The following is a 25,651-nucleotide window of genomic DNA, read 5'->3' as shown; positions in this document are numbered from 1 at the left end:
TCTGTCAAGTAAGAGGAATCAGAATATAGGTTTACTCACCTCAAGAAAACTTCCTTTTAAACAGAAACCCAACACTGTGCAGTGTCAGCGATCCCAGCAGGTGAAAAGGGAAGTTACAGGTGCTATACATAGTTTCCACTTCCTGTTGAACAAAACTCTGTTGACAGAGACCTTTGTTTGCCTTCAGTATATCTTCTTGTCCATTCACTATATGTTTGTGAGCAAAGTTTTTATTAATGAGAACATTTTTAAGAGCCTATTGAAGAAAAATCATTCAAGTCCTTGTTCAAAGTTTGCTGTGTAGTTGGATGTTTATTGATATTCCAAGATATTGCTGAGCACACTGACACAGAGTGGGTCTGAGACATTTTATAAAGTAAGACCAAGGCAGTGATCAGCAAAGAAACAAAAGAAAGGGAGAGCATTTGCATTCAGACCTTACAGTGTAACACACAGGCAAGATCAAGGGATACCTTGGTGGGGGGAAGTTGTTCTTAGGTGGACAGTTGACAATGTTAACTGCAAAGCATCACAACAGGAGGAGGGTCTACATTCAAACAAAAGCCATAGATGAACTCATCAGGGGGCAGTAATGATCAATTATTATTATTATTATTATCATTACTTTTCTTCTTTTTTTCTGTTTGTTTGTTTTGTTTTTTCTCCCATTTACTATACCTTTTTTTTTATCGTGTACTTTACTATATAACTGACAGCACTTGGAAATCAGCACTACAGCACTTTAACCCCTCAAATGTCCATATATCTACCACTGTCATTCATTATGATCAATAAAAACCACAATAACACCTATGTACTGGATTGTGCATTGCTGCAATCTCACACTCCATACACACCCCAAGCAGTCCCTTTTCCCCTCTGATCACTACTCAGCTGCAATTAGTAACACAGTATAAAGCTTAAACAAGAACAATGTACCAAAGCAACATGAAGTGTGCAATACTATTATGTACTATATGCATCATATTATGTGTAATGTAGTTAATTTTAATTTTAATTTTAGGAATTGTGCCGGTAACATCTGGCAGAGGGGACTACCAATGGAAATCAGCCTTTGACTACAATTGGGTACATTTATGTTTTTAGTTCTTTGAAAATGTATAATGTTGTACATTGTCCCTGTGGAGAAATAGATAAATAAATAAGGGCAGTTCAATTTCTCACCTTAAAGCTGGTGGTGTTTCATGCCAGTGTATTAGTCTCTGTGGTGGTCTCTTCTGAGTATTGGGTTTCCTGTTGTCAGATGGTTTTATGTGCATCCTCTTTGTTTAATCTGTCTCCACAGACACTGTCACTACCATTTTCTTAAATATGTTTGGTTACTGCACTAAAACTCAAGTAAACTTCTGATCAAATAGTTTGAAAGCCAAATGGATGTTTTATATACAGTATCTGTGATGTAACTGTCACTTATAACTATATATATATATATATATATTGTAATGTGTGTCAAAACAGAAAATGTCTTGAAATATTATAAAAATATCTGAACATTACTCACATTGCGTACACTGTGTACTCACATTATCACATTACTAAACTACATGTACAACCAAATCCATGTGTGATTTATTGTTATTAATGCCACATCTGATTACATTTAAAAAGAAAAGAACAAAAAGGTAAAGAATTCACTTATCAACATTTCTAATGATTTCATGTATAATTTTGTTTTTATTTAACAATTAGGAAGCCCCAACATGTAATTTTCTCTTTTTTTTAATAATCTACATTTACAGTAAAGTTTCAATACACTTCTCCTAAATAACAATTAATACATTTGTAGACATTTTCTTTTTATTGCAGTTAACAAGAAAAGTTAGCAGGAGTGCTGAAAGTATTGCTACAGTTTCCGTTTCCTAAAGCTTCCCGCTAATGTTTCACGATCACCATCATGACAGTTTTCACTGGGATCGTTCAGGGTCATGTCAGGTTGGATTACACAAGGCGGAGCAGACAAACAACACTTTTATCCCACTACAGGCCTACAATGCTATCAAAAAATCACGTGTTGTTTTTGCATACAACTACTCATCCATGTATGTGGTCCTTTTCTCCTCCATCTGTAACATAATGCTGGTGTCTTTTCATCCCACTGTCTCACACTCCTTGCGCGGGATTGTGGTGAAAATGTGGTCTGTGTAATTAGATGTGCACATATTGCAAATACCTGCTACTATATAAATCCACCATTGTCCTGCTGTGCTCACAGTGTTGAAACTATTCCTTTAAGACACTGAAACCGTGCTGTTTTGTGCAGTGAGGTGCAAATGGAAAAAACGATAAATCCTCATTTTAAGTGTGTATTTAAATCATCTACACCACAGACTTTTGGTTACTGTATGTGCTTAGTAAGACTTTATGCACATGTTTGTTGTCGGTGACCATTTCGGGAGAATCTGGGGAATCATTACGGGAAAGGTTTTTATCTGGTGATAATTATATCTTGACCCTCACTAAAGAAACTAACTTGACTATCTCCAACTTTACTGCTTTCTAAAACAGACCTTAAAGACAAACACTCACAGCTGCATAGTTCTCCGCTAGCAATTACCCCTTCACCACAAATCCACCTGTCAAACCGTAAATAGGGTTGACTTGCATCATCAGTAAATATTTGCTTTAAGAAGTAACGCAAATGTTCTTCCTTTTTGACTTCCTGTTTCTGTCCCACAGAGGTAAATATAGACCATATAGACCAGCTGTGAAAGTCTAGACATACAGTACAGAGAAATGTTTGCCAGCAACTGCAGCAACAAAAAATAAACTGTTGGTACCTTATTCTCTTTATAGGCCACAAAAACAGAACTTTACAGTGGAGCGATCCACTACACACTGTGACAGCTACAGTATGATATCAGCTAACATCAGAGGCAACTACTATATCTAACCCTGCGGGCATTTTATTTATTTATTTTTTGATAACATTGACGCTTTGGATGCAGAGATGAACATTAAGAACATAAGAGAGGTAGGGTTTTGAGTCAGATACAGTGGATCATATGTTAGATGAAGATATTTAGTCAGTTGCAGATTGGAAGATGCTCAAAGAAGTCCATGCTTGATAGAAATGCTTTTTTATTATTCCTCTTCTAACTATCTGCAGAGTCAGTCCAGTGATTTGCAGATTGTTAAGTGATGCAGGGAAAACTGGGACAGATGGAAACATATACAGTCTCTTTAAAATGTTTTATAATTGTCTTTTAATTCTGGTTCTCCCTGTTAACATAACAGCAGTGGTCTGCAACTACAGTATGCACCATAAAGAGTCGTATTTACGGGTACTGTTTTCATTAAAATGAAACACCAGCTGAAGCCACACTAGCTGATTTGGCTCTTGATGGCACACAGTTGCAGGCCTCTACTTCACAGTGTGCTTCTTCCTGATTCGTCCTCATTCTCTCACCATCAGTAAGGAGTGAAGAGGATTGGCCCATGGGTGGTTCGAATGGGACCCGGAGCGGGCCTCAGGAGGCTGAGGGGTGTTCCTTGAAGGAAGTGGTGACTGGGGTGAGGGTGGGAGGTCGGGCAGGGAGGACGCATTGCCAGCTGATTCGAGGATGCTGCAGCTGCCATGGCTGCAGCAACAGCCAGAGGATTTGGTAAAAGTCCAGCCCCCAGAGTTTTTGGAAGTTCCTTTGAGAAAGTCAAGAAAAATTATAAGTGATAGAAACAGCTTAAAGTGTTGCACAACCTAATGAGATAGTAAAGAGAATATTTTGAGACAAAGACAAAGAGCCTTTACCATAAAGTCTGTGCGCTTCTTGTGTCGACTGAGAAGAGGATTGGGTTTCCCTGCAACTCCATCCCGATGCCTCCGGCTTGATATATGCTGCAACACAAAATGAGACAGGACACATGTTAAATATTGAGATTACTTGGAAATTAATTCACTCAACGTCCTTTTTGGCCGTTTTCTTACCTGTTTAAGCTGCAGTTCTGAGTTGACTCTGACGTTACAGATCTCACAGTGGAAGGTGCGTTCCTGAGTGTTGGGGTCAGTGGACAGCTCCCCTCCCTGCTCAGGGCTGGGTTTAGGACCCAAACGTGGGTACGCTTTAATGGGGCCTAGTCCACTTCGAGCCTCCAGAATTGTTTTGTGTTTGGTACCTGGGAAACAATTTTTAAAAAGATAGGTATAGTGTATGTTTGTAATCAAGGCCATGTAAGGTTCATGTTTTGCTTAAAATGCACAAAACGAAATAATTTGACACATCAAATTAAGATTGGAGGCTCATTGCATGATTGCATTTTTAACTTGCCATTTTTCACCACTAAGTGGCAGTAAAGCACCTTTCCTTTTCCCTCTGAGCAGCCATGCCTCATGCTTTCTGACATTGCCTCTAATAGTGCATAATGGTGTTGTTTGTATTACAAGTCCTACAAAGCTGTGTTGGACTTACCTTTGTTATGTGCCTCCAGCTGTGAGAGGGAATTAACAGCTACTTTGCACAGGGAGCAGTAGAGAAGCTTCTTTGCTTTCTCTTCCTCTGACTCTCCAGAAGAGGGGCTGGGTGCTGGGGACGGGGTGTCAGGAAGACCAGCCACTGCTGGGTCCGCAGGTGGGGTGCTGAGGGTCGTGGAGGGGACGGGAGAAGATGGTAAAGGTGTGCTGACAGAGGGCAAGAGGGGACACTCTGCGTCTGCTGAGCTAAATGTAGGTGTTGGGAGGCAGCTAGGGGTCAAAGGTGACTCATTAGAGTTGGGACATGATTGGGTGTCATCTGTAAACAGCACAAGGTTTTCAGGTTAGTAAATAATTTGTGAAAGTGAAACATACAATACCTCCTTCAACTTGGATCACTATATAAGAGCGTGAAACTAATGAGGCTGATTTTCCAGTAATAGAGAACACAAGTGTACTGGGTCCATTGGGACCCAACAGCAGGTCTGGTCACCCTAGTGACATCTTGGCCAGATGAGGCTTAGTGACCAATGAACTTTTAATTAATTACTTTTCATACAGTTTTTTTTCTATTGCTATTGATCACCTTTGGAGCATGAGAGCAATTTATGCAGATTATTAGAATGAATGATCAGATTTGCTGGTTGATAAAATCATATTTGAACTTTATTCCTTTTACACGCCAGGCTACCAACACGCCTCTCTGGTTAGGTTCCGTCCTGTGACTTCATACAGCAGCTGTGTTGAGCATCTGTGCCATTTTTGTGACAGATTCCTGGGTGTGGGTATGTAACATCATATGTCACAGGTGATGCTCACCCTGCTTATTAGGATCAGGCTCCGGGCTGGATGGTGAGGGGCCTAGTGGAGAGGGTGAGGCAGTAGGGGGAGGGTGCTGCTTGTCGCCATCTTGGAGACGAGCTGTCTTGGATGTCTCGATCCCCTTCACCCTACGAGCGTGGCGGTTCCCCTTATAGTGGGCCTCTGCCTGACTCTGGAAGGAGAGCAAGGCATTTCAGAGTTTACAAGAAATATTGGATTTGATGCAATTTCCATTTTTCAACAGAACATATAAAGTGTCCATGTGCCTTTTTTTCCGAGCCAGTCAGTGTCATATTTACTTGTTTATGCAATCACACAGTAAGCATAATATTCACTCTGCTTTGCTGTCACTGACGAGAGAAGTAAAGAGATTTTAGACCCGTCCTTGTAACCAGAAAGGTGCTGTGTTAATTCCTCTCAAATTCCTTGGCAACTGTCAGTGAAAATGGGGGTTTGGAAATTGAGAGAGTATGCTCCTCATTCTAACTGATTAGATACTGTATATTTGAACAATGACGCTAACCTGCAACATCTCCGGTAGTATGTAGTTTGCTGAGTGACTTCAAGGTGACAATGACTCATACTGTCACAGGACATAAATAACTGACTAAATGACTTTGCATTGTTTCAGATGTGTCTTGTTAATACATGTTAAACTAAACAATCATTTAGATTTTTATCCCCCAGGATTATCCAATAATTACTCCCAAATTCTGAAATATATCCTGGCACCCTGTGATTTTGGTGCATTACAGCAAATGGCTGCTCAGCTGATGGTTTGTGGGTCTGATGTGCTGTCAGAGTAGATTAGCCTCCAGAATATTCTCGTCTTCCTTCACTACCAGTGTAATCACCGTACTGGCCTGCTGAGCTGATGATGATTATTGAGTGGTGGGATTATCTGAAATGGGCTGGAGGGCTGTGGGAGACCACTGACAGTTGACAGTCAGCTGCTGAGGGGGGAAAAAAACAAATCAAGAAGAGTTTGTGTCCACGAGTGTGTGTCTGGATGCTTGTCCTTGTATAATCGTATTTAAGAGGATCAATTTAAACAGGACATTTCAGTAAGTCCTTGGAGTGGGTGTAGAGTTTGGGTAGCAGTTTATCAGAATTAAGGTTAAGGTAATTGGATAAAAGTTACATTTTTGATTAAGTAAGCATTTATGAGAACTTTAACTTTTTCACTTTTGAGTTCTGCACTCAATATTCAACCTTATTGAAGAACTTTGTTATTATTATTAACAATTCTGGAAAAAATACTGATTTTTATTTCTACAGTATAACGTGTTATGGCACAGTTTGACCACTTGTAGTGCTATGAAGCAATGATTTTAGGAATGGATCTACATTTTGTTTGTATGATACATATTTCTGCTGCTAGTTTCATGCATTCTGCAGACCAACAGTAACATGGCAGCACAGAAAGAAGTGTAGCAATGTGCCAACGAAGGCAAAGAAGAAGAGGACTGCAAGCTAGCAAACATGGATGCAAACAATGTATGATTTGCAACATTTTTATTAATTGGCTTGAATTTGAAATGTGTTCAACAAGTTAGATCTCAAAGATATCCACAATATGTTTGATGAGTAACACTGAATCTACCCAGAACTTTGTTGGACTTTATAAACTACATAGTTAAGATTAGGCAATTAAAACAGGGAAAGATAATGGTTATAATTAATAAAAACGTCTGTGACCGGACACAAACTGGTCTCTTGCATGAAAGTTTGTCACTCCACATGCCATCCCCCACCCTGACCTCCACGTGCGTGCTTCCACCTCGCTTCACAAAGGGTGCATGACCCCCTTCACCGGCACGTAAAGTTGGAGATTGGATGTAGATCAGGAGATGCAGAATCGTCAAATATGGAAACAATTTCTACAGATACTGAGCTTGGAAATCATTGTTATCCTGTTAATCCAGATATGCTAGTCGGTATCAAATGAAACCAAAGGAAAGTATGAGGTGTTACGGCACAAATATAGTCCCTGTAAGCTCCTCACTAACAGTAATACAAGACTTGTTTGTGACTGTATGTGCATGTGTATGTACAGGCATAGACCTGGTGGGATTAGGTGGGTTTCATTATGTCAATAACAAGGCTGAAGGAGCATGTGACAGGTACATGGTGGGGGCTCAGCGGGGTGGGATACTTCACTGAGGCAAGGGGACCACTGGGACATGTCCGGGATGCCTTTGTAAGCCTCAAGAATTAACTGCCAATGATAGTTACCCATATAACCCTCCTCCTGATTGGTGATGACAGAAAGTCATATATAGCTCTGCCTCTGTAACCCAACTCTTCTGGCTAGTGCTCCCCAAAGCCCTACAAGTCCTCAAAGACATGACAGCAGCAAGCTTGAGAGGGACAAATACTCAATGCTCCTTCTTCTCACTGCAGTCCACACTTTGTGTTGTCCACTTATTTTCCTCTCCCTTTCTGCGAACTGGTTTCTTCTCTTTCTGCTTGAGCTTTGATACTTTCACTCTCCTTGTGACCTTCGATGTCAGGTCTTAGGAAATCGATAAAGGCCTGCCATCAATTCAGACATAAAAAGCTTGACAGCCTTGGAGGTTGGGGGTAGGATGCAGCAAAGACAATAGGATGTAAAAGAGATTAAGACCTCAGATCAGATCATTGGAGTTAAGAGGAAAAGTGAATAATGATGAAATATAAATGATGTTCAGAATAGGAGGTGGAAAGGACTGAGAGAAGCAATGAAAGAGCCTATGGAAAGAAGGATTAAGATGACTGAGGAAGCATAGATGGGACTTAAGAGGAAGAAAATGAGAGCAAGTGAATGTCCCTGAAATCCTTTTCTCTCTAAGCAGGATGTGCTTTGATGTTTTATCTATAAAGCGACAAAGGCACAGAAAGCGGAGAGAGCTGGTCTAGCAGCCAAATCTACTGTACGGGGTGCAGGCGGCAGCGACAGGAAGAGGGGGTAGGAAGAAGCTGGTGAGGTGGAGAGAAGGAGAAGGGACAGATGATACAGCATACCCCACAGAGAGGGAAGCACAAACATGAAAATTGTAGAGGCAAACGGCAAGAAAAATAACCTCACCAAGCAGATAAGAGTAATGAATGTAACATGGTTTGGGGTGAGCCTTGAAAAGGACAAGAAGAGGGGGATTGAACAGCGAAAAAGAGAGAGCGGTGTCCAGTGTGGTACTGCAGTGGTGACGATGGCTAATGCAGCAGGGTGTGACGTCAGCCTTGCAGCAGAGCTGAGCTGAACACTGGCAGGCTAATATGTCCTCTGTGGCCTCAAATGAATTGCAACTTTATAATTACAACAATTATGTGGGGCTACAGTGTAGTAGCAGTGAGAAGCACCTGCTTCTGAATGGCCACTTTCAATAAATCTGTCTCTTTCACTTTGTGTACACTTAAGCCAGAGACTTTCTATTTAACCTTGGCCTCCCTCTGACATTAACAAGAAACAAAATGTTGGTATTATTAAAATACTTGAGTAGCTCATGACCTAAGGAGGACTTGATGAAAAATAATGAGTGTTTGTCTGCCTTTGAACTGCAGCTCAGCCCAGACAGCTTGAGTAAGCCAAATACTGTACTGTAAGCAGAGTATTCCTTCATTATTTAAGTATGTCCACCGTGCTTTAAGCTCCCACTCTCTCAGGTTACTGTGGAAAGTGCCGTAGAGCCGCAGCAGAGCAGATGCACACCGTGGCTCAAAAGGAAAACAGCAGGCAGGACAAAAAAGGTGGCTCAGTATTAGACATCTCAGCATAATGTCGGCTTGACACAAGCTGTCCACAAATTTGTGCACACAGAGACATATTCTCATGTATGCATACTCAGTGAACACACACAGTATGTAAATATGAACATACTGTTGTAAATAAAAGCGCCCCCGCCAGTCTTGTACATCATTCTCATGTAGACTGAGAACATGTAGGGAGATATAATTAAGGGGCCCCTCACAGAGAGAACAGGGCAGCGTTACACAAGTTTCAGATGACTCCTTGCCTATGTCCTGTACACACCACTGCATTTAGAGTACATATGTTTAGCACTTTATCACAGGAATGGATTTATATTTTTAGCCAGGCTTGTATTTTCAGGCTTTTGTTTTATTTCTACTCATGTTTAAATTAGAGGTTACGACACTGGGCCTTTTCCATTCGTAAAAGTCATTATGTCGGTTCAGTTGATGATGATTCACATGTGGCACTGCTGAAATGTTAAACCAAAATGTTTAGTTACACTTGTACTTGAGTCAACTGTATAAGTTATTGTGAGCTGTGGATCATAAGATGCTTGTTTTCTTTGGACCACCAAGATGTGGAAATGGGCCATCTAAATCTGAAATATTTATTTTTGCAAAGAAACCCATTCTCAGACAGTGGAAGTATTCCCGCTCCATGCATGTGGTCATACACATACACACACACACACTCACAAACACAAACACATGCACACACACACACACACACACACACACACACACACACACACACACACATACACACACACACACATACACATTACACTCATTTCCAGGACACTTACTGTAACCCTAACCCCAACTTAACCTTAAATCAAGTCCTCACCCTATAATTTAATGATTTACAATTACGGGGACTTGAATTTTGTCCCTTAAAGAGAAGTGAGTCCCCACATGTGACAGCAAATTGATTTATGTTCACACCATGAATAATACCTGGTACACATAAGCATTTGCCTAAGTCACTTTTGGTTTATTTACATAGACTTGGATTAATTACTTACTGTAACCATAATCACTGCTTGCCTTAAACTAAAACTTGCCTTGTCTCCAGTTGCACAAGTCCTCCCCAATCAACTGGTTTTAAGTCTGGTTTGTGTCCCTGAAAGTGACTTAAGTCATACGTACACCCACACACACACACACAGGCCCAGTGCTGGACTCATAACACATCAATCATGTCATCCGGTAGCCTGGTTTAGGATGTCCATGATTATGAGCTATTTGTTTTTCAACTTCAGTTTACAGTTATGCCTCTTTAATGAGGACACTCAAATCATTCCTCTAAAGTTTCATCACTTCTGGCCTCTTTAATTTTAGCCCCTCTGCGTCATGTTGGCATTGTGCCGTTTGTCAAAACTGAAATGCAGAAAATGTGCTTGATAAGCATTAAGATAGCTTTGAGGACAAGTTCATGTCTGCTGTGTCTCCATTAAAACCTCATTGTGAACTTAAAGATCTTTCTTGTTGTTGACAGAAGTTTGCAACCAGAAACTGAAATATGTTATCTAGTCACACAGTTCAACCTGATGACATGTCTGTACACATACCTGTGTCGGGTCTGGACAAACTAAAACTGTCTTTCTTTACAGTTTGTTCAGCTTTTTTATTGCAACATTCTTTCAGACTTTGATACAACGGCGCAGAAGGACATCAAAAATTGGACTGTCAGTGTATATTAAGCAAGCAGGGTTTTCTCAGTCTTCCTCCCCCCACTCTGCTCTCTGGAGTGGCTAAAATTGGAGCTGAGAAACTGTGAACCAAGTTCTCACCTGCTCCAGCTGTACAGTCAATCATCAACTAACTTTGAGTCCACCCATCTAACTTTCCAGGTCATGAATTAATGTGTTTAGAGAGCAGATGCGGGGTTCTCGGCCTCCAGGAAATATCATTTAAAGGTACATGAATTTCTAAACTTGCCCTCTTTAACCAGTTGACCTTTTGCAAAGCCCAGCCCAGCCAAGCCCGGCCCACCAGTCCCCCTCCCCCCACCGGTGTTACTGTCACTGTGGCTTTCAAGATTTCAACTCTCACTGGGCATACAACACAGTTTACAATGATAACAGTTGCAGATTTATTAGTCAAATTATTAGTATTTTTTTGAAATAGTGGGCCCTTGATTTAATGCATGGGCAGATACAACTAGGAAACTGTTGACAGATGTAATAATAATATAAATTATATGAATATTACATAACAATAACTTTACTTATATGGTCTTTGAAGACAACTTTATTTTAAGGACATAAGCTTTAAAAAGTGATTTAAAAGATGATACAGATCCTGCAGGCCTCAGATCTTCAGACAGTTACAGAGCCAACGTGCCTTAAATCAAGCCCAGTTACCTTTAGTCTTGAGCCAGGACTTAGGAAAAGCCAGAGGAGTCTTGCCTGAACTTCTGAGGCCGCACTTTGGCTCATGGCTTTGCAGCAATTCAGTTATGTAACTACAGTAGAAACCAGCCAATGCAGTGCTTCACATGTAATCAGTAAAATCCTAAAATCAACTCTAAAACTCTCTGGGAACCAGTGATGAGAGGCCAGAGCAGGGGTGATATGATCTTGTTAAAAGCTGAGCAGTTGCGTTTTATTTTAACAGAAGGAATGAGATGTTTTTTGGTGTATAAACTCTGAACTCTGAGAAGTGACGATATATAATCATGCATGACCTTCTAAAGATCAGCACAAGAGGAAAGATCTGATTTTTGAAATGCTCCTCAGGTGGAGGAAGCATAATTCGACGACTCTTGTGACTTGTTTGTCAAATATAAGATCACTATTAACATTACATCCAAGCTACTGGCTGCAAGTTTGATATTTGCCGTCTGGGAGCCAAGATGGGGGACAATAAAATCTGTATTTCTATCATGAGAAGTTTATTTTTCTAATAAAAAAATATTTGGATAGCCTTGACAGCCCGTAGAATAAAGATGTGTAGAGTTGTCCTTGTTTTATTAGCTTGTTAAGGAAAAATATCTACAAACTGTCATTTCATGCTAACATAACCCTGTTGCATAGCGACTTGTTTTTAAATTGTTTCCTCTAATATTTAGCATTACAAGAAAAAAGGCTTTCAGGATGAGCATATGAGAAGTGTACAAATATTTTTGGTTCATTATGGCACTGTGGCAGGACAAATTAGACCGTGGCGGGCTGCCACAGTCTAGGTAATTAATGGGGAAACACGGAGGACCTCCTGATGAGTTTGGCGAATATTATGCTGTCCGGGGTAACTAACGAGTTTGGTGGGGGGTTATTGGAGCATAACTTCCCCAAATAAAATCATGTGCAGGACAGAGCAGCTAACATTATCCTAAACTCTGATATAGTATCCAGGAATTAACTCAAAGCAGGGAAATAGTACAGTCTGTGCTTGTCACGAACAAGGCTTTTTTAATGTAACATTTAACCCCACAAACTTAGCACTATAGTTTAATGAAATGCTAAGTTACTACTATGTAGTAGCAAGCTAGTTAGTCAGACATGCTAACATTTGCAGATAAAGTTTGAGCAGATAAATACACAGTTTAGTCTGCTCTTGGTTTTGGAAAAGCTATAAAAAATACACTAAACACACCCTTCATGCACTCTTTATCTGCCGCATATCATTCTTACAACTGCCCTATGTTCACCACTTGGGCACGTGGAAATACCCAAAGCTTGACAGGCCTGCTGTGACATTTGCAGAGCTATGATTGCACAATTGATTTGGTGAGGAGTTTAGCAAGCAGTCAATTAGTAGGGTATTGGCTGTGTCTGAAACAACTCCATTGAATTCGGACACTTAAATAGTGTGAATATCATCTTTATCGTTCTCATTTTTTATCTCTATAATCTTTATCCTTATTGGCCAAGTATGTTTACTTTATGCATATAAGGAATTTGACTCTGGTTTAGTGGCTCTAAATATACTTACACAACAGCAACACAACGACAATCTTCAGAAAGATTCACAAGAAGTGTCTATAATAGGAATGTCTATAGTGCATTATATAGTAAACACAGTGATCTCAGACATAGCCATCATCTATAAAAGTGAATCCTGCATTTGAACAATCCGAGCTTTCATACCTCTGAGTTGAAGCGTATTTGACAGACGTTGCAGGAGATGATCGGTCTTTTTGTCTTCACCATGGGGGGCCCAAAGGTGTGTGTCATCACAGCCTTCTGGACCGGGTCCATCTGAGAAGAGAGGGCCCAAAGGTCACATCAAAGATTCAACAACACAGGAGGAACTCAGAGGGCATTTTTTATCTTAACTGCAGTCCATCGAAAGGTTTCACTAAGTGAATGTGGATGAGAGAGAAGAGAGAAACGTGTTAAGGAAAAAGTGCAGGTGAATGACAGGGGGAGTCGCTGAAGTGGGGGAAAGCTGGGAGATAAAAAAGAGTGGGGAAGAGTGAATTGAAGTGAGAGTAGTGATTGATGTGGACAGGAGGGTGTGTGTTTTCTCAGTAGCAGCTGGTGCTGCTGTCTGTGCCTCAGTTCTTGGGTGCCGTTCAAACGCTTTAATTCATGCTGGCATTAGAAGGGCCTAATTACAGACTCCCTATCTCCTAAAATTTGTACTTTGTGTGTTACAAAACTACATTTTGAAACAAGGTATGAATACAACAGTGTTACGCAAAACAATAGATATTCTGTGTAATATCTTTAAAGATTGAATGTATTTTATAAAAGATGCAACATCACTGACTGGTTATTTCAGCAGGAAAAACAATTGAATTCAGTGGCAGGGAAAATTAAATTTCACATTTAACTGTCCTATAAAATTTTTTTATATACACATAGATATATATATATGTGTGTATATATATATAAGAATATATATATATATATATATATATATATATAAGAATATATATATATATATATAAGAATATATATATATATAAGAATATATATATATATATATAAGAATATATATATATATACAATTTTAAAACAACTAGCCACAATTAATAAAGACAGCCTGGGGTATATACATTTGCTGTTGATAATTTTGATTAGATGCAGTATATAAAATTAAGATGAAATAATTGGAAAGAGCATGGAAGTCATGGATTTAAATATGAATACATATAAAACACTATTTTGATTATTGATTTATTGTTTTGGGTCTTTTTTTAGAAACAAGTGCTCAAATTTCCAGTGGGAAATATACCAAATAAATAAATGTATTAATAGCATATTAAATAAAGTGACTAAGCGTGGCACAAGTTTCAAAGCCAGCACACTCGACAGTTGTATGACTCCAAAAGTAGTTTCTTTCATGTAACGTCACGTCTAACACTGTCACAGTGAAACTCTGGTGACAGGTGGGCTCAGAGAGACCACTGCAGGTAGAGACGGTGGTGGAGCCTGGTCAGATTAGGCTAACGCAGTGTCAGTAACTCTGACCCCCTTCAGTAGACCAGTCTTTTCTTGGTCTTGAGAAGCTGCAGCGTTTATAACTGACACACTGTACATTTACTGCCAGACTGATAACTTACTACTAACCTTTTCCTCTACTCAACCACATTCGCTACACATACACATTCTGTCCAGTGTTGCAGAAAAAACCTTGTTTGGCCAATTGAAATGTAGAGTTCTTCCCAAAATTTTCAAGTAAAAACAAATGAACTTCAGGAGTCAAAAAGACACTGAGGCAGGCAGAGTTCGAAATGATAATAGATTTAATGTATTATTTAAAGTGTGATACAAGCAAACCATGGCTGTCAATCAAACACTGAATTCTGCAAAATGCATCCTTCGCTTTATAAACCAGTTTCCCTCGTCCCTCCTTTCTTTCACGTTTGGGGATTTTACACAGTCATGTCCTGACTTTGTCTGTGAGTTTTGGTACTTTCCATGAGACTCCTGAGAGTTAGACTCCATTATATCCAAACATTTCTCAAATTACCATTACACTGTATTGACTAAGCTTCAATCACTGGTCGCTTTAATTTACCAATATTTCGGATCCTGAGCTAGATTTCAAACTAAAGACTAAGGCCTTTATTAACTTTGATTTACAATACTGTTTATATTTTGTTAACACGCTTCTAACAGGTATCCTTCTCTTCATTACAGATTGTACAAGGCTTTTCTTGAATGTCTGTGTGACATATTATGGTCATATTCATATAATGCTATAATACTTGCATTTTTTATATATTTTCTTTTTTTACCAGACTGATATAAGAAATCAGAGTCAAAAAAGTCTAGCCTGAGCTTTTAAATTTGATTTTTTTTTTGTTTTTTTTAGTCCTTGATGATAATAAAATAAAATATTTTTGGTTGTGGACTGCTGGTTGGGACAAAACATGACATTTTATAGACCATCATCTAATCAAGAAAAAAATTAATCAGCAGATTAATCAATATTGAAAATAATGTTATCTTTAGCCCTAGTCATTTTTAATGATTAGAGATATAATTTTGTCATAACAGCAGCATAATTACATTAGCCATTATGGAAAATGATTCTATTAGGTGAATTAAAACGACTAATTAATATAATGAAAAAGTAAATAATAACAGTTTATTTGGACTAATTAACAGTTTAGTGACATAAAAAAGTAAAGACTAAAATAATACATTTAGACATACGTTTAAAAAAAAGCAACGGGATGAAAGACTTGTGGGAAAACCAGAAGATAAAATATCAAAGCCATGGATGACACTATTTTAAATTAAATCCAGGATTTAAAATATCAGACAATATTTTTTCTTAACCAAGCTTGTGATTCTCAGATCAATCTCAGACATACTGTATGCCACGTCACCTCTCTCATGAAATGTTTACTACCTCATTTTTAGACGAGTCAAACGGACTCGTGTGAGCTCTCTGACCCATTGGCAGGGTTCAACAACCGCAGTGCTGGGTGTTGCCCTCATTAAGGCGCCAAAAGTACATTGCGGTTTTACTCAGCCTCTCATCTCCTGCTTGTCTGTGAACGTACACTGCCAAATGAGAGACTGTTTACACTCTCAAGCTCCAAGCACCAGGGGAAATGGTATAATTGGTCTGAAAACTTCAACCCTGTTTGAATGCATTGTTGGAAATATTTATAGACTTCAGCCTGATTTTCTTTTTTTTTGTCCTTTTTTTTTTAGCTCATGTCTCTTGCCTCTCCACTTTGCCTCGCTCCTCTTTTGTGTTTTTCATGTGGAGACCTGAAACACCTCCACATTTGTTTTTGTTTACATTTGTACGTTTGCCTCAGTGCATGGCAGCTTGTGTTTTGTGAATGTGTGTATTCTTTTATGTGTGGTTTTCTGTCTCACATCATGTGTCTTTCGCTGTGTCTTCGACCACCTGTTCTAATCAGGCTCTCTTGCTCTCTGTGTCCCTTCAGTTATAACCTCATTAACCGATTAGTCTACTTTTTGGCTCATCTTTCACTTTCTCCTGCCTCAGCTGTGTTTCTCTTTCACCAGAAATGTATAACATAGATAAATTATGGATATTTATTTGTCACTCCATTCTTACACATTTAGTCTCTAATACACTGTAACACCGTTACTACACTGACTACACATGAGTCAGTACATGACATGCAAGCCAAAATGTGGGCTCTGTAGACAGCTGTAAAAACAATGAGAAATGCAGCTGAAATACTTTCAGTGTAGACACAGTGTAAAGCCTCTGTGGAACTAGGTTATACCACATTTTTCATTCATTTCACATTTCTGAAATTCTGCATAAGCGGAAGTACATACTCATTCCTGCACCAACAGCGTCATATGAAAGTGTGAAACAACAAGAAGAAACCAGGCAGCAACGGGCAAAATGGATTCTCATGGATGGAGTACACACGAAACAGCTTTGATTTTGTCCGCGCGCCAATGTCTTAGCAAACTTCCTTTTCTTTTAATTTCCGGCAGACTAGGGACAGGAAGTGCATTGCAGCCTAAAAGCAACACATTGGCTTTTATAAATGGAAGATGTAGAGTGGAGAAGTGAAATCTGAAAACAAGTGATCACTTAAGAGGCACGTGGAGATAATGGCAGGTGTGAAGAGGGCCTTGGACAGACAGCCTTTTTTCAAACCTTTAGATTTGGAAAGCCCATGTGATCTTTTTAGGAGGGAATAAGAATGGAGTCACAGTGACAAAAATTGTGTAATAGAGACTAGAGAAAAGTAATACATTGTTGTTAGTTATTTAAAGTAACTTAAATTAAATAACTAAACTTGGCTTTTAACCAATCTGTGTTGACTGAAAGTCATTTTGACAGAGAGATTCGTTACTCTCTGACTGATTGATTTGACGGCCCCTCCCGCACAGAAACATGAACATGATGTCAGACTGAATAACACGGTTATTCAATCTGGTTATCACGCCAGATAACAACAATCTACAATTTCGTCCTACACGATGATCTAATGTCTTCAACATCACGTCCAGTGCATGCATTGTTTCCAGTGAATCATTTGTATTTATGTGAAGCATGACAGTAATAATGAAAATGACTTTATAGAAAAGGAATTAAAAATATAAACTGAAACAATATTATAAATAGTATCAAAAATGGGATGTAATGTAATGAAAATTAATTCTAACTTTAAAGTAATTTTTTCTCTCCTGAACTGAGAACCTGACGTAGAGGTTAATAACATGGACATTAAACATTAGCCTTACAGAATAAATTATTTTCCTCTGGAGTGTTAGAGTGTTAGAGTCAAAGTCTCTCACTCTGCCCACACAATGCCTCACTGCACAACTTATGTTTCATTGTAAGAAGGTGAGTCCTACAGTATGCACCTGAGGATATAAAGTGGAAATTACTTGTAAACCTGGTGAGGCAGATGTAATATGAGGACATTCCCCTGAACATTTTCTACCTAAACTGGAACATAACTGTGATTGAATCACAGTGATCAAGTGTTTTTGTCAGTCTGCCCTTCTCTGTGTCCTCTCAGTTGCTGCCTCTGAAGATGATAAGCTGAATTTGTCCATCCGGCTTTGTGCAGCTTCTCTTGGCAAGCTGCAGCCTTCCAGATTTCAGCAGTGTTGTAGACTTGCTTATATTTTACTGTGTACAAACACAGAGTGATTTGGATTGACATGGTCTAGCATTAGTAGCCACACTCAATGTCCTCAGTAAAGTAGGATGAATCATGGACTTGCAGAAGGATAATTTTGCAGATGAGCTGGATGATATGTGTGTGTGTGTGTGTGTGTGTGTGTGTGTGTGTGTGTGTGTGTGTGTGTGTGTGTGTGTGTGTGTGTGTGTGTGTGTGTGTGTGTGTGTGTGTGTGTGTGTGTGTGTGTGTGTGTTCATGTTGCACGTGCACTTGTGTTTGTCACCATGCTGACCTTCACATGAAACCCAATCTGGAAATGAGAAGGAGCCACAGAAAATGCTGACTGTAGAGAACACAGCCTGCGCCTCTTATACAATTGATTAGCTGTAACTCATTTTATTGCAGGAAAACACTCGCCTGGGCATTTTCTCAATTATGCTGAAACTCACTCTGCTGAATAAAAAGCAAACAGCTGTCACCTTATCATTAAGGATTATTATGTATAAATCCTCACTGCTTTATCATTTGTCGTCACTCAGGAGGTAAGACACCAAAACCACAACTGACTACCAACTCTGTCTTCTGTTAAGCGAAACACGACGATAACAAATGCCAGACACTGTTTGTGTGCACACTTGTGCATTCATGCCTGTGTGCAGGTTTGCCTGTGAGCGCTCACCGTATTGAAGTTGTGGAAGAGGCCGATGGTAGCTGGGTGAGGCGACTCCAGGGGGAATTGGAGGAAGGGCTTCATGTCCAGGGGTGGTGGTGGGATGACAGACGGGCTCCTGAGGAAGGCAGGGACCGGCCCCGGTCGGTTTACACTTCCTGTGATAGATGTACAAACAGGGAAATTTGAGATAAAAAAAAACACCTGATCAAATGTTGCTCTTTCAGAGGAAAATGTTGAGACCGAAAGTCACAAACTGAAATCATTGCACAGGGTGTGTTAGTGATAAGATACAAATAATTTCCACAGTCATGTCATTAATGAAAATAGCTACATTTGAAGAAGTCATTACACTAATATAGATGCTCTGAATAATAACAACTCAACCCAACTAACCCATGGTCAGCCTTCGTGTCCTGAAGAAAATGTTACCAGTGAAGTACATTAAAGTGTCTTTTTTTAAGAAGACACGTAGATAGATTAATACACATTTACAAACTGGCTACAGTCTTACACTTAATTTTATGACCCTCTCTTTGTGTGTGTTTTTTTTGTATGTGTATGTTGGTTATTGTTTGTTTGTCTGCTAGTCTGTATAAGATATGACTTATACACTTGTAAATACAATAAAATGGAAAAAAGAAGTAAAAACTCTTCCACAATTAATGAAATATTTGTTAAATGAAAATTGATACCACTCTTACATCAGTTAAGTACAGTCTTTAAGTTAAGCGGTTAGGGTTAGGGTTAGGGTTAGGGGTTAGGGTTAGGGTTAGGGTTAGGGTTAGGGTTAGGGTTAGGGTTAGGGTTAGGGTTAGGGTTAGGGTTAGGGTTGGCATTAATCTTTTCGTTTAACTATTGGTGAGAGAGTGAAAAGGCAAATTTCCCAATACATTGAACTGTCTTTAAATCAAAGCATCATATCTGAACAGGCACAGAAACAGATTTGAACTGAATTAAAATGTGTTTTTTGCTGTACTGTTTACTGTGTACTCCTTCTAAATCAAAACCATGATCTTCTGCGTCATGTTCCCATGTCGAGCCTCACTACCCACCCACACCTCCACTCTCTTTGCTCCTCTTGCTCACTTTTCTCTCACTAGCAGCTCAGCAGTGGTGGATGCCTGCACTTGAGGGGCAGGAGGGCTAAGCTCCTTAAGCCTCGCAGCTGGGGTGCTGCAGATATCCGCCTTTTCTCAATTTCTCCCTCTGTCTCTCTCTCACCAAGCGTCGTTCTGTATCCCCATTTCACGGTCCCTTATTCTGTCTGCCTGCCTGCCTGCCTGCCTCTGTATTCCTCATCTGTACTTCTCCTCATTCCAGCACCAGTCCCTCTGCTTGTTTTGTTCCTCCTTCTCCTCATCCCCATCCTCTCTTTCTGTTTCTCTTTATTCCACTTCTGCTTCCGGTAGTTATTCTTCTCTTTAGCGTAAAACCAGCAGGATGCTTTAGGCCCAATCTGGCTATGCAGATAGAATTTGTATAATCTTTTCTCCAGAGATTATGTGCAACCGTCATCCTTTATTGCTGCCGCTTTGTGATGACTTCTTAACAATTTTGTTACATATGAAAAGAAAAACTGGTCACTTGTCAAAACAAGGGGAAGAAAATAGCTATTTTGGTAACAGCAGAGGAAGATCCTTTCACTGACGGTGGGGGAGACGTAAAGAATGTGCTGTCAGGATCAGAAATAGATGGAGGGGAAAGTCTTTCCTTCTGGCATTCCTCTTCAGACCTTTTGAGTCCTTGGGAGGCTGTGGCAGCTGAAGCTCAGCTGTAGCTATTGTCATTTGTGGTGGCTGCTCTCGCATATGCTGCACAAGAAGGAGGGAGTGAAGAAGGTAGGAGGGTAATAAGATACAGAAATGGAGGTCACGGTTTCAATGTCGTTCAGTCATATCAAGAATCCCATAGCTCACATGGCAGTCATTATCACCTCTCCTAACCAACTACAGCAGGATTTGTGCAGAGTGAAAAACCTTTGGTAATAAGACGCCCAGTTCACACCAGTATCTGAACATGTAGGAATGAGTGAACGCTCAACACCAGATACCATGAAGAAATGTGCGTAAGCAACAGCAAGATAAAAATACATTTTAATTAAGAAGCAATCTGGCACTATTCTGAAATGCTTATATGTTTTTATTCTAGTGCTTGAAATGTTAAAATATTCAAGGATACAGCTTGTGATGTTCAAAATGTTTGTTGCTTTGTGATTTATTGTCAACAAATCCAATGAATGTGTAACAAATAAATAGTTTCATTTTAAAAAAGGATACAACATTTTCTTACAAGGAGTACCTGCACACTATCAAAGCTCTTTATTTCTCCCTCGGGCACAAAAAAGAAGACATGTAGTCGGTACCACAGTTAAACACATTTTTGTATCCAGCACCTTTCTTACTGAGGTTTTGTGGTATGTGTACTCTGTTTTATTTCATTAAATAATTTCCTCAACAATTCCTGGACACTGCAGTTTCTTCACAAATATGACTTAAAATAAGTGAGTAGTGTATTTTCTGGCTGGTCCAGGGCAGTGTATGTGTCAAACGAAGCACTGTCCACTATTGTTGTATTGTAGGAAGATGTCACCAACATGCACGTGTGGCTCATTTCTGTTTTTTTAAATATTTTTTTGGCAACAAAAGAAATTATGATGTAAAGGAATAAGTCACACAGATAATCATTTTTAGGGAGTTCACTTGAATTGTTGGTTTTTGACTTTTCAAGGGGTTTGTTGACAATAAGGAAATATAGATTATATTATGAGACTGAGCGTTTTACAGCCCTAAAATTCAAGGTTCCTCATTACGTTCTCTGGATTCCTTCTTGCATCCAGTTACTGCATGAAAAACAATTAAAAACAGACTGGAACGAGTCTCAAGACACAATTAAACACTCCGCTAACAATGCAAATACGAGGACAACAATGTTTCAAGCTGTATGGATTGGGCGAGAGATATGATCATTATGTTTCCTCTTCAGTTAGTGTATTCCTGACACGCTTCTGCTAAATCCACTGCTCATTTTACGCCACATTACCAATTTAAAGGTCTGCCGTTTCTGTGCATTTACAGCACAGGCACTCACAATAGAGTGATGTATTTACAGTTGGCACATGGCATTTTCAGTGAAATATTCGGCAGCAACCCACAGTAGCTTAAGTATGGAGCAGCAGCATTCTCTGACCCCCCCCCCCCCCACCCCCTCAACCCCCGTGCACCGAGTGATTTACAATGACATCAGATAAGTGAACACCACGACTCTTCAACAACGGCCACGCAGGAGGGAGAGCATTGATTGGACACATTCTGAGGAGAGTTAAAGTGTTAAAGTGCTGCCAAACTCTATAAATCCAGGCCTCGCCATCTATTGCCCCTTCTCTCCACTAAAATGAACAGACAGCGCTGTCTCACCCAGCCCCCTCATCTCACTGCCTTTTTTTTCTAATGCAAATGTTTGGGCGAGAAGAAGATCAATGCCTGTGTAATAGCTTATTGAATTTTTTGTGTAGATTGTGAGAGAGAGGTAGTTGGACAGAAATGAAGAGATGCAGAAGGTGGTGGGAAAAAAAGAAGAAAAACAGACAAACAGAATCTTATCGTCACAGTAGATTTCACAAACCCCCGACGTGCACTACACAGGCATGCACACACCAATGTGCTGTGACTAAGGCTTCTCAAATTGGCAATTCATTTAGCCAATTTAGGTTTAATGATCACCAAGGTAATGTCAATGTCAGTGAGGATGCCGTAGCCTCTCTGTATTCCCTGCCTGCCTCCATCTTTGTGCTCCATGACAGGACCGGGAGGAAAGGGGGACAGGAGACTGGGTGAGGGGGGGTTGGTTGACATGCTGTCTAACAGAATGAAGTCAGATGAGAAGTAGAAGCACTGCAGGGTCCCACTGACAAAAAAAGAAAAAATAGAAACACTGCCATGTTTAGTTCCAGGCCCTCTCAGCTCCACACTCAAGAGGACCAGCTTGGCACACGATGCCAGCCGCCTCACATCTGCATCTAAATGGGCTGCTGTGCTCAGATGACTCTGAAATGAGCTTCTGCGGCAGATTAGCCAACATCCCCTGATAAAAAAAATAGAAAAAAACCCTCTCTGTCACAGCTGCAGAGAGGGGACAACTGTGGCGGCAGCAGGTCTGTTAACCAGAAAACTCACTGTGGATCCGCTGTGTTCTTGTTTGTCTTTCCCCCAAGTTATGTGACAAAGAGACACTGTCAAGTTGATCCAACATTTGGTGGCAGATGACGCTGTTAGTATTCCGATGATCATCATTTGTTAAAATGATTTATGACTACTGCTTGTAGTTTTGCAGCAGGAATGCTGAGCTGCTAACTTTGTCGTGGTTGCAGGGGAGGCTCTGTCTTAGTGTCGCATACTGCTACTGTGAAGGACTGAGCATGAAATCCAATTTACTGCAGCTCAGCTTACCCTCAAGTCAAAGGCAGCTATTTCAACCTAAGCAGGGAGACAGACGACAATACGCACACATTGACACACAAACCTTTGTAGTCTGAATGAATGATGCTCTGAAAGAAGCCACTTACAGGTTGATTAATGTGGTGATGGTCTGTGTGAGATCTGGACAGCGAGGAAAGGACGCAGAGGAGAAGGAGAGCTGAGTGCTGGTGAAGGAGAGCACAGTTGATTTCAGTCTGCACTTTGTTTTAATGATAGATGCTCTGCGCCCCAGTGACCAGACTTAAATGCAGCCTCCCAGAGAACTCTCAGAAGTCCTCTTTCACTGAAAATGTGTGTGTGCGTGTGTGTCTGTGTGTGTGTGTGTGTGTGTGTGTGTGTGTGTGTGTGTGTGTGTGTGTGTGGCTGTTTTAATGCAGTGCTCTCAAGATCAGCTCAATCCCTCTGCAGCTGATTTCATGCAGTATTTGTAATTAACGAAGACTTTTGTTTTTCCCATACAGATTTTGCACTGCTCTCAAATTAAAAAATCATTATGTAATAATGGTGTTACATTGCTTTGTTTGGACTTTAACCCGCTAATAATTTCTCATGAAAAAGTCTCTCTGTCTCTGCGTAGTGTCTGATTATGAGGTGTCGTAGCGAAGAGGGTCTTGATAAGAAATAATGGCATCAGGCTGAATGGATGGAGTCGACTGAGCGAGGAAGAAAGGTCTGTATGAGGAGGGGAGATGAGGTGGAAAGAGAGAAGAAAGCATTGGATGAGGGGGGAGGGGGCTGCATGTTTTGAGGTGAGTCCAAGGTGACCAAAGGAGGTAAAGAGCCGTGTTAACCTGCAGGTTAATGTACAGAAGAAATACCATCTGTGAACTGAAAAATGCAGTTATACTCTGCGGCTGGACACACATGTGTTAAAAATCTCATAGTTAACGTCAAATTGTTGAAAGCAGTCATATCAGTACAGCTGAGGGCAAACCTTTGGCTGTCACATGCAAAATGTCAAATGCACATGAGCAATTTTGGGTTATTTTGCTGCTCTCGTCATGAGTTGTCCACATGTCCTGTCTTGTTTTAAGCATATATAAGAATCCAAAGACATGAGGTTGGGTATATGATGTATATTTGCAGCACTGTGCATTGCCATCAGTTTGTTTGGTTATGAGTCAGAGTGCAGCACCTTTACCAAATGTGACTGTTTGAATCATATGAGACAAGCTGGAAGTTATTTGGGCAGTTTGTCAGCTCAAGACAGCTGCTGACACATTTATACAAATATATTGGCCCTAGTTGATGCAGTAGCTGTGATGTACATGAGTAAAGCAGATTTTACTTTAGGTCAGAGTGTTTGAGATTATTTCGGTTTGAGTTAAGTGTGTTTTTGGAAAGCTTTTGACAGTACAATGAGATTATAGAAACAGTAGACATGTTCTTGCCTCAGTCCATGTTTTTTAAAATTCTTTCACAGAGTTGGTGAAGAAAATGTTACATTTCAATGTGTTTTGTGCTTGAGTTTCCTATAAATCGCCTGTTATCTTTACTTTCAGTGTTCTTTGGACATCCTTTCAAGTCTGACAAAGATTTAGAACGTGTTTCCTTCACCATAGTAACATTTGCAAAACTGATTTTTAAAAATGATTTAAATTATGCATTGTTTAGAGTCACGTTGGCAAGCATGCAGATTTTTTGTTTCTTTTAATGCCGCTAGCTGTTGATCAGCAGAACAGCACACACAGGAAAGTATACCTGCTTGGATTCACATGCAGGTTTAGATACAAGCAAAATGAGAACCTGCTTGTAAAACACCAAGTAAGGTACGACAGGGTACCTTTAAGGCATAGAAAGGGTGGTAGATTGGATTTCAACTGTATATTTACAGAATGAAACATTGTCTTATTGATAAAATCTGTGCAGATATGTCTATGTTCATATGCTGGATATTGAGACCTCGTTTCATCAGAGGCTTGTGAACATCTGCCTCTTCCTTAGCTCCTCTGTCTGCCAACTTTCTCTTTCATTACACTGCGGTCGTGATGTTACACAGTTTGAGGCACACAGAGAACATTACACCATGAAACCACGCGCAACTAAGTGAGGGCCATTAAGAGATCCACCATGTCAACATGACCAGTAGCCCTGCCCCAAATTATTATTCTGTTTGTCGAACCATTTACACACCTGCCGGGAGCTGGAAGAACACACTACCACAGATAAGGACCCACAGAAATCTGAGCGTGTAAAGTACACAAGCAAAGCACGCGAACACACAAAAGCACACATGTAAAAGGGTTGAACATATGTACATAACAATGGAATTGGATGTGCAGCAGCCAGGTGCATCTTCCTTTTATACAATAGAAAGCACACAAAGGCAATTATTGCTTTATATTCAATAAACAGAAAAAATAGAACAAAGTGGCTGTATGCAGCTTAAATGCATACAGCATGTTCTTTCTAGCAGAAGCAGAAATTATAAGCTATATTTATGGAGTTAAGATTGAGTGTGGTTTTATGTTATAGTGAGGTCTTCAAGCAACACT

General features: G+C 39.9%; 1 protein-coding gene across 1 annotated transcript; it reads right to left on the bottom strand.

The window, feature by feature from the left end:
- Positions 1 to 3,373: 3,373 nt before the first annotated feature.
- On the bottom strand, positions 3,374 to 22,532 carry LOC128355253 (zinc finger protein 385A-like). Its single transcript, XM_053315502.1, has 9 exons — positions 22,401 to 22,532; positions 20,414 to 20,492; positions 18,688 to 18,836; positions 13,069 to 13,179; positions 5,246 to 5,420; positions 4,425 to 4,745; positions 3,944 to 4,131; positions 3,767 to 3,853; positions 3,374 to 3,657 (listed from the first exon to the last, which is right to left on the bottom strand). Exons 1-9 carry the CDS (start codon positions 22,530 to 22,532, stop codon positions 3,430 to 3,432), a joined length of 1,470 nt encoding a protein of 489 aa, XP_053171477.1. The 3' UTR covers positions 3,374 to 3,429.
- Positions 22,533 to 25,651: the final 3,119 nt, after the last annotated feature.

Source organism: Scomber japonicus, chromosome 3 (assembly GCF_027409825.1).
Source record: "Scomber japonicus isolate fScoJap1 chromosome 3, fScoJap1.pri, whole genome shotgun sequence".
NCBI classification, from domain to species: Eukaryota; Metazoa; Chordata; class Actinopteri; order Scombriformes; family Scombridae; genus Scomber; species Scomber japonicus.
The sequence above is the reverse complement of the archived record's forward strand: the minus strand, read 5'-3'. Positions and strand labels throughout refer to the sequence as shown.

What these genes read in the sequence shown, in the direction of transcription:
- LOC128355253 (XM_053315502.1), bottom strand. Translation starts at nt 22,532, where the DNA reads ATGTCAACCAACCCCCCCTCACCCAGTCTCCTGTCCCCCTTTCCTCCC. An exon ending in CAGAACTGCAGCTTAAACAG is followed by an intron (nt 3,854 to 3,943) that starts GTAAGAAAACGG and finishes TTTGTGTTGCAG; the next exon opens with CATATATCAAGCCGGAGGCA. An exon ending in AGAAGCGCACAGACTTTATG is followed by an intron (nt 3,658 to 3,766) that starts GTAAAGGCTCTT and finishes ACTTTCTCAAAG; the next exon opens with GAACTTCCAAAAACTCTGGG.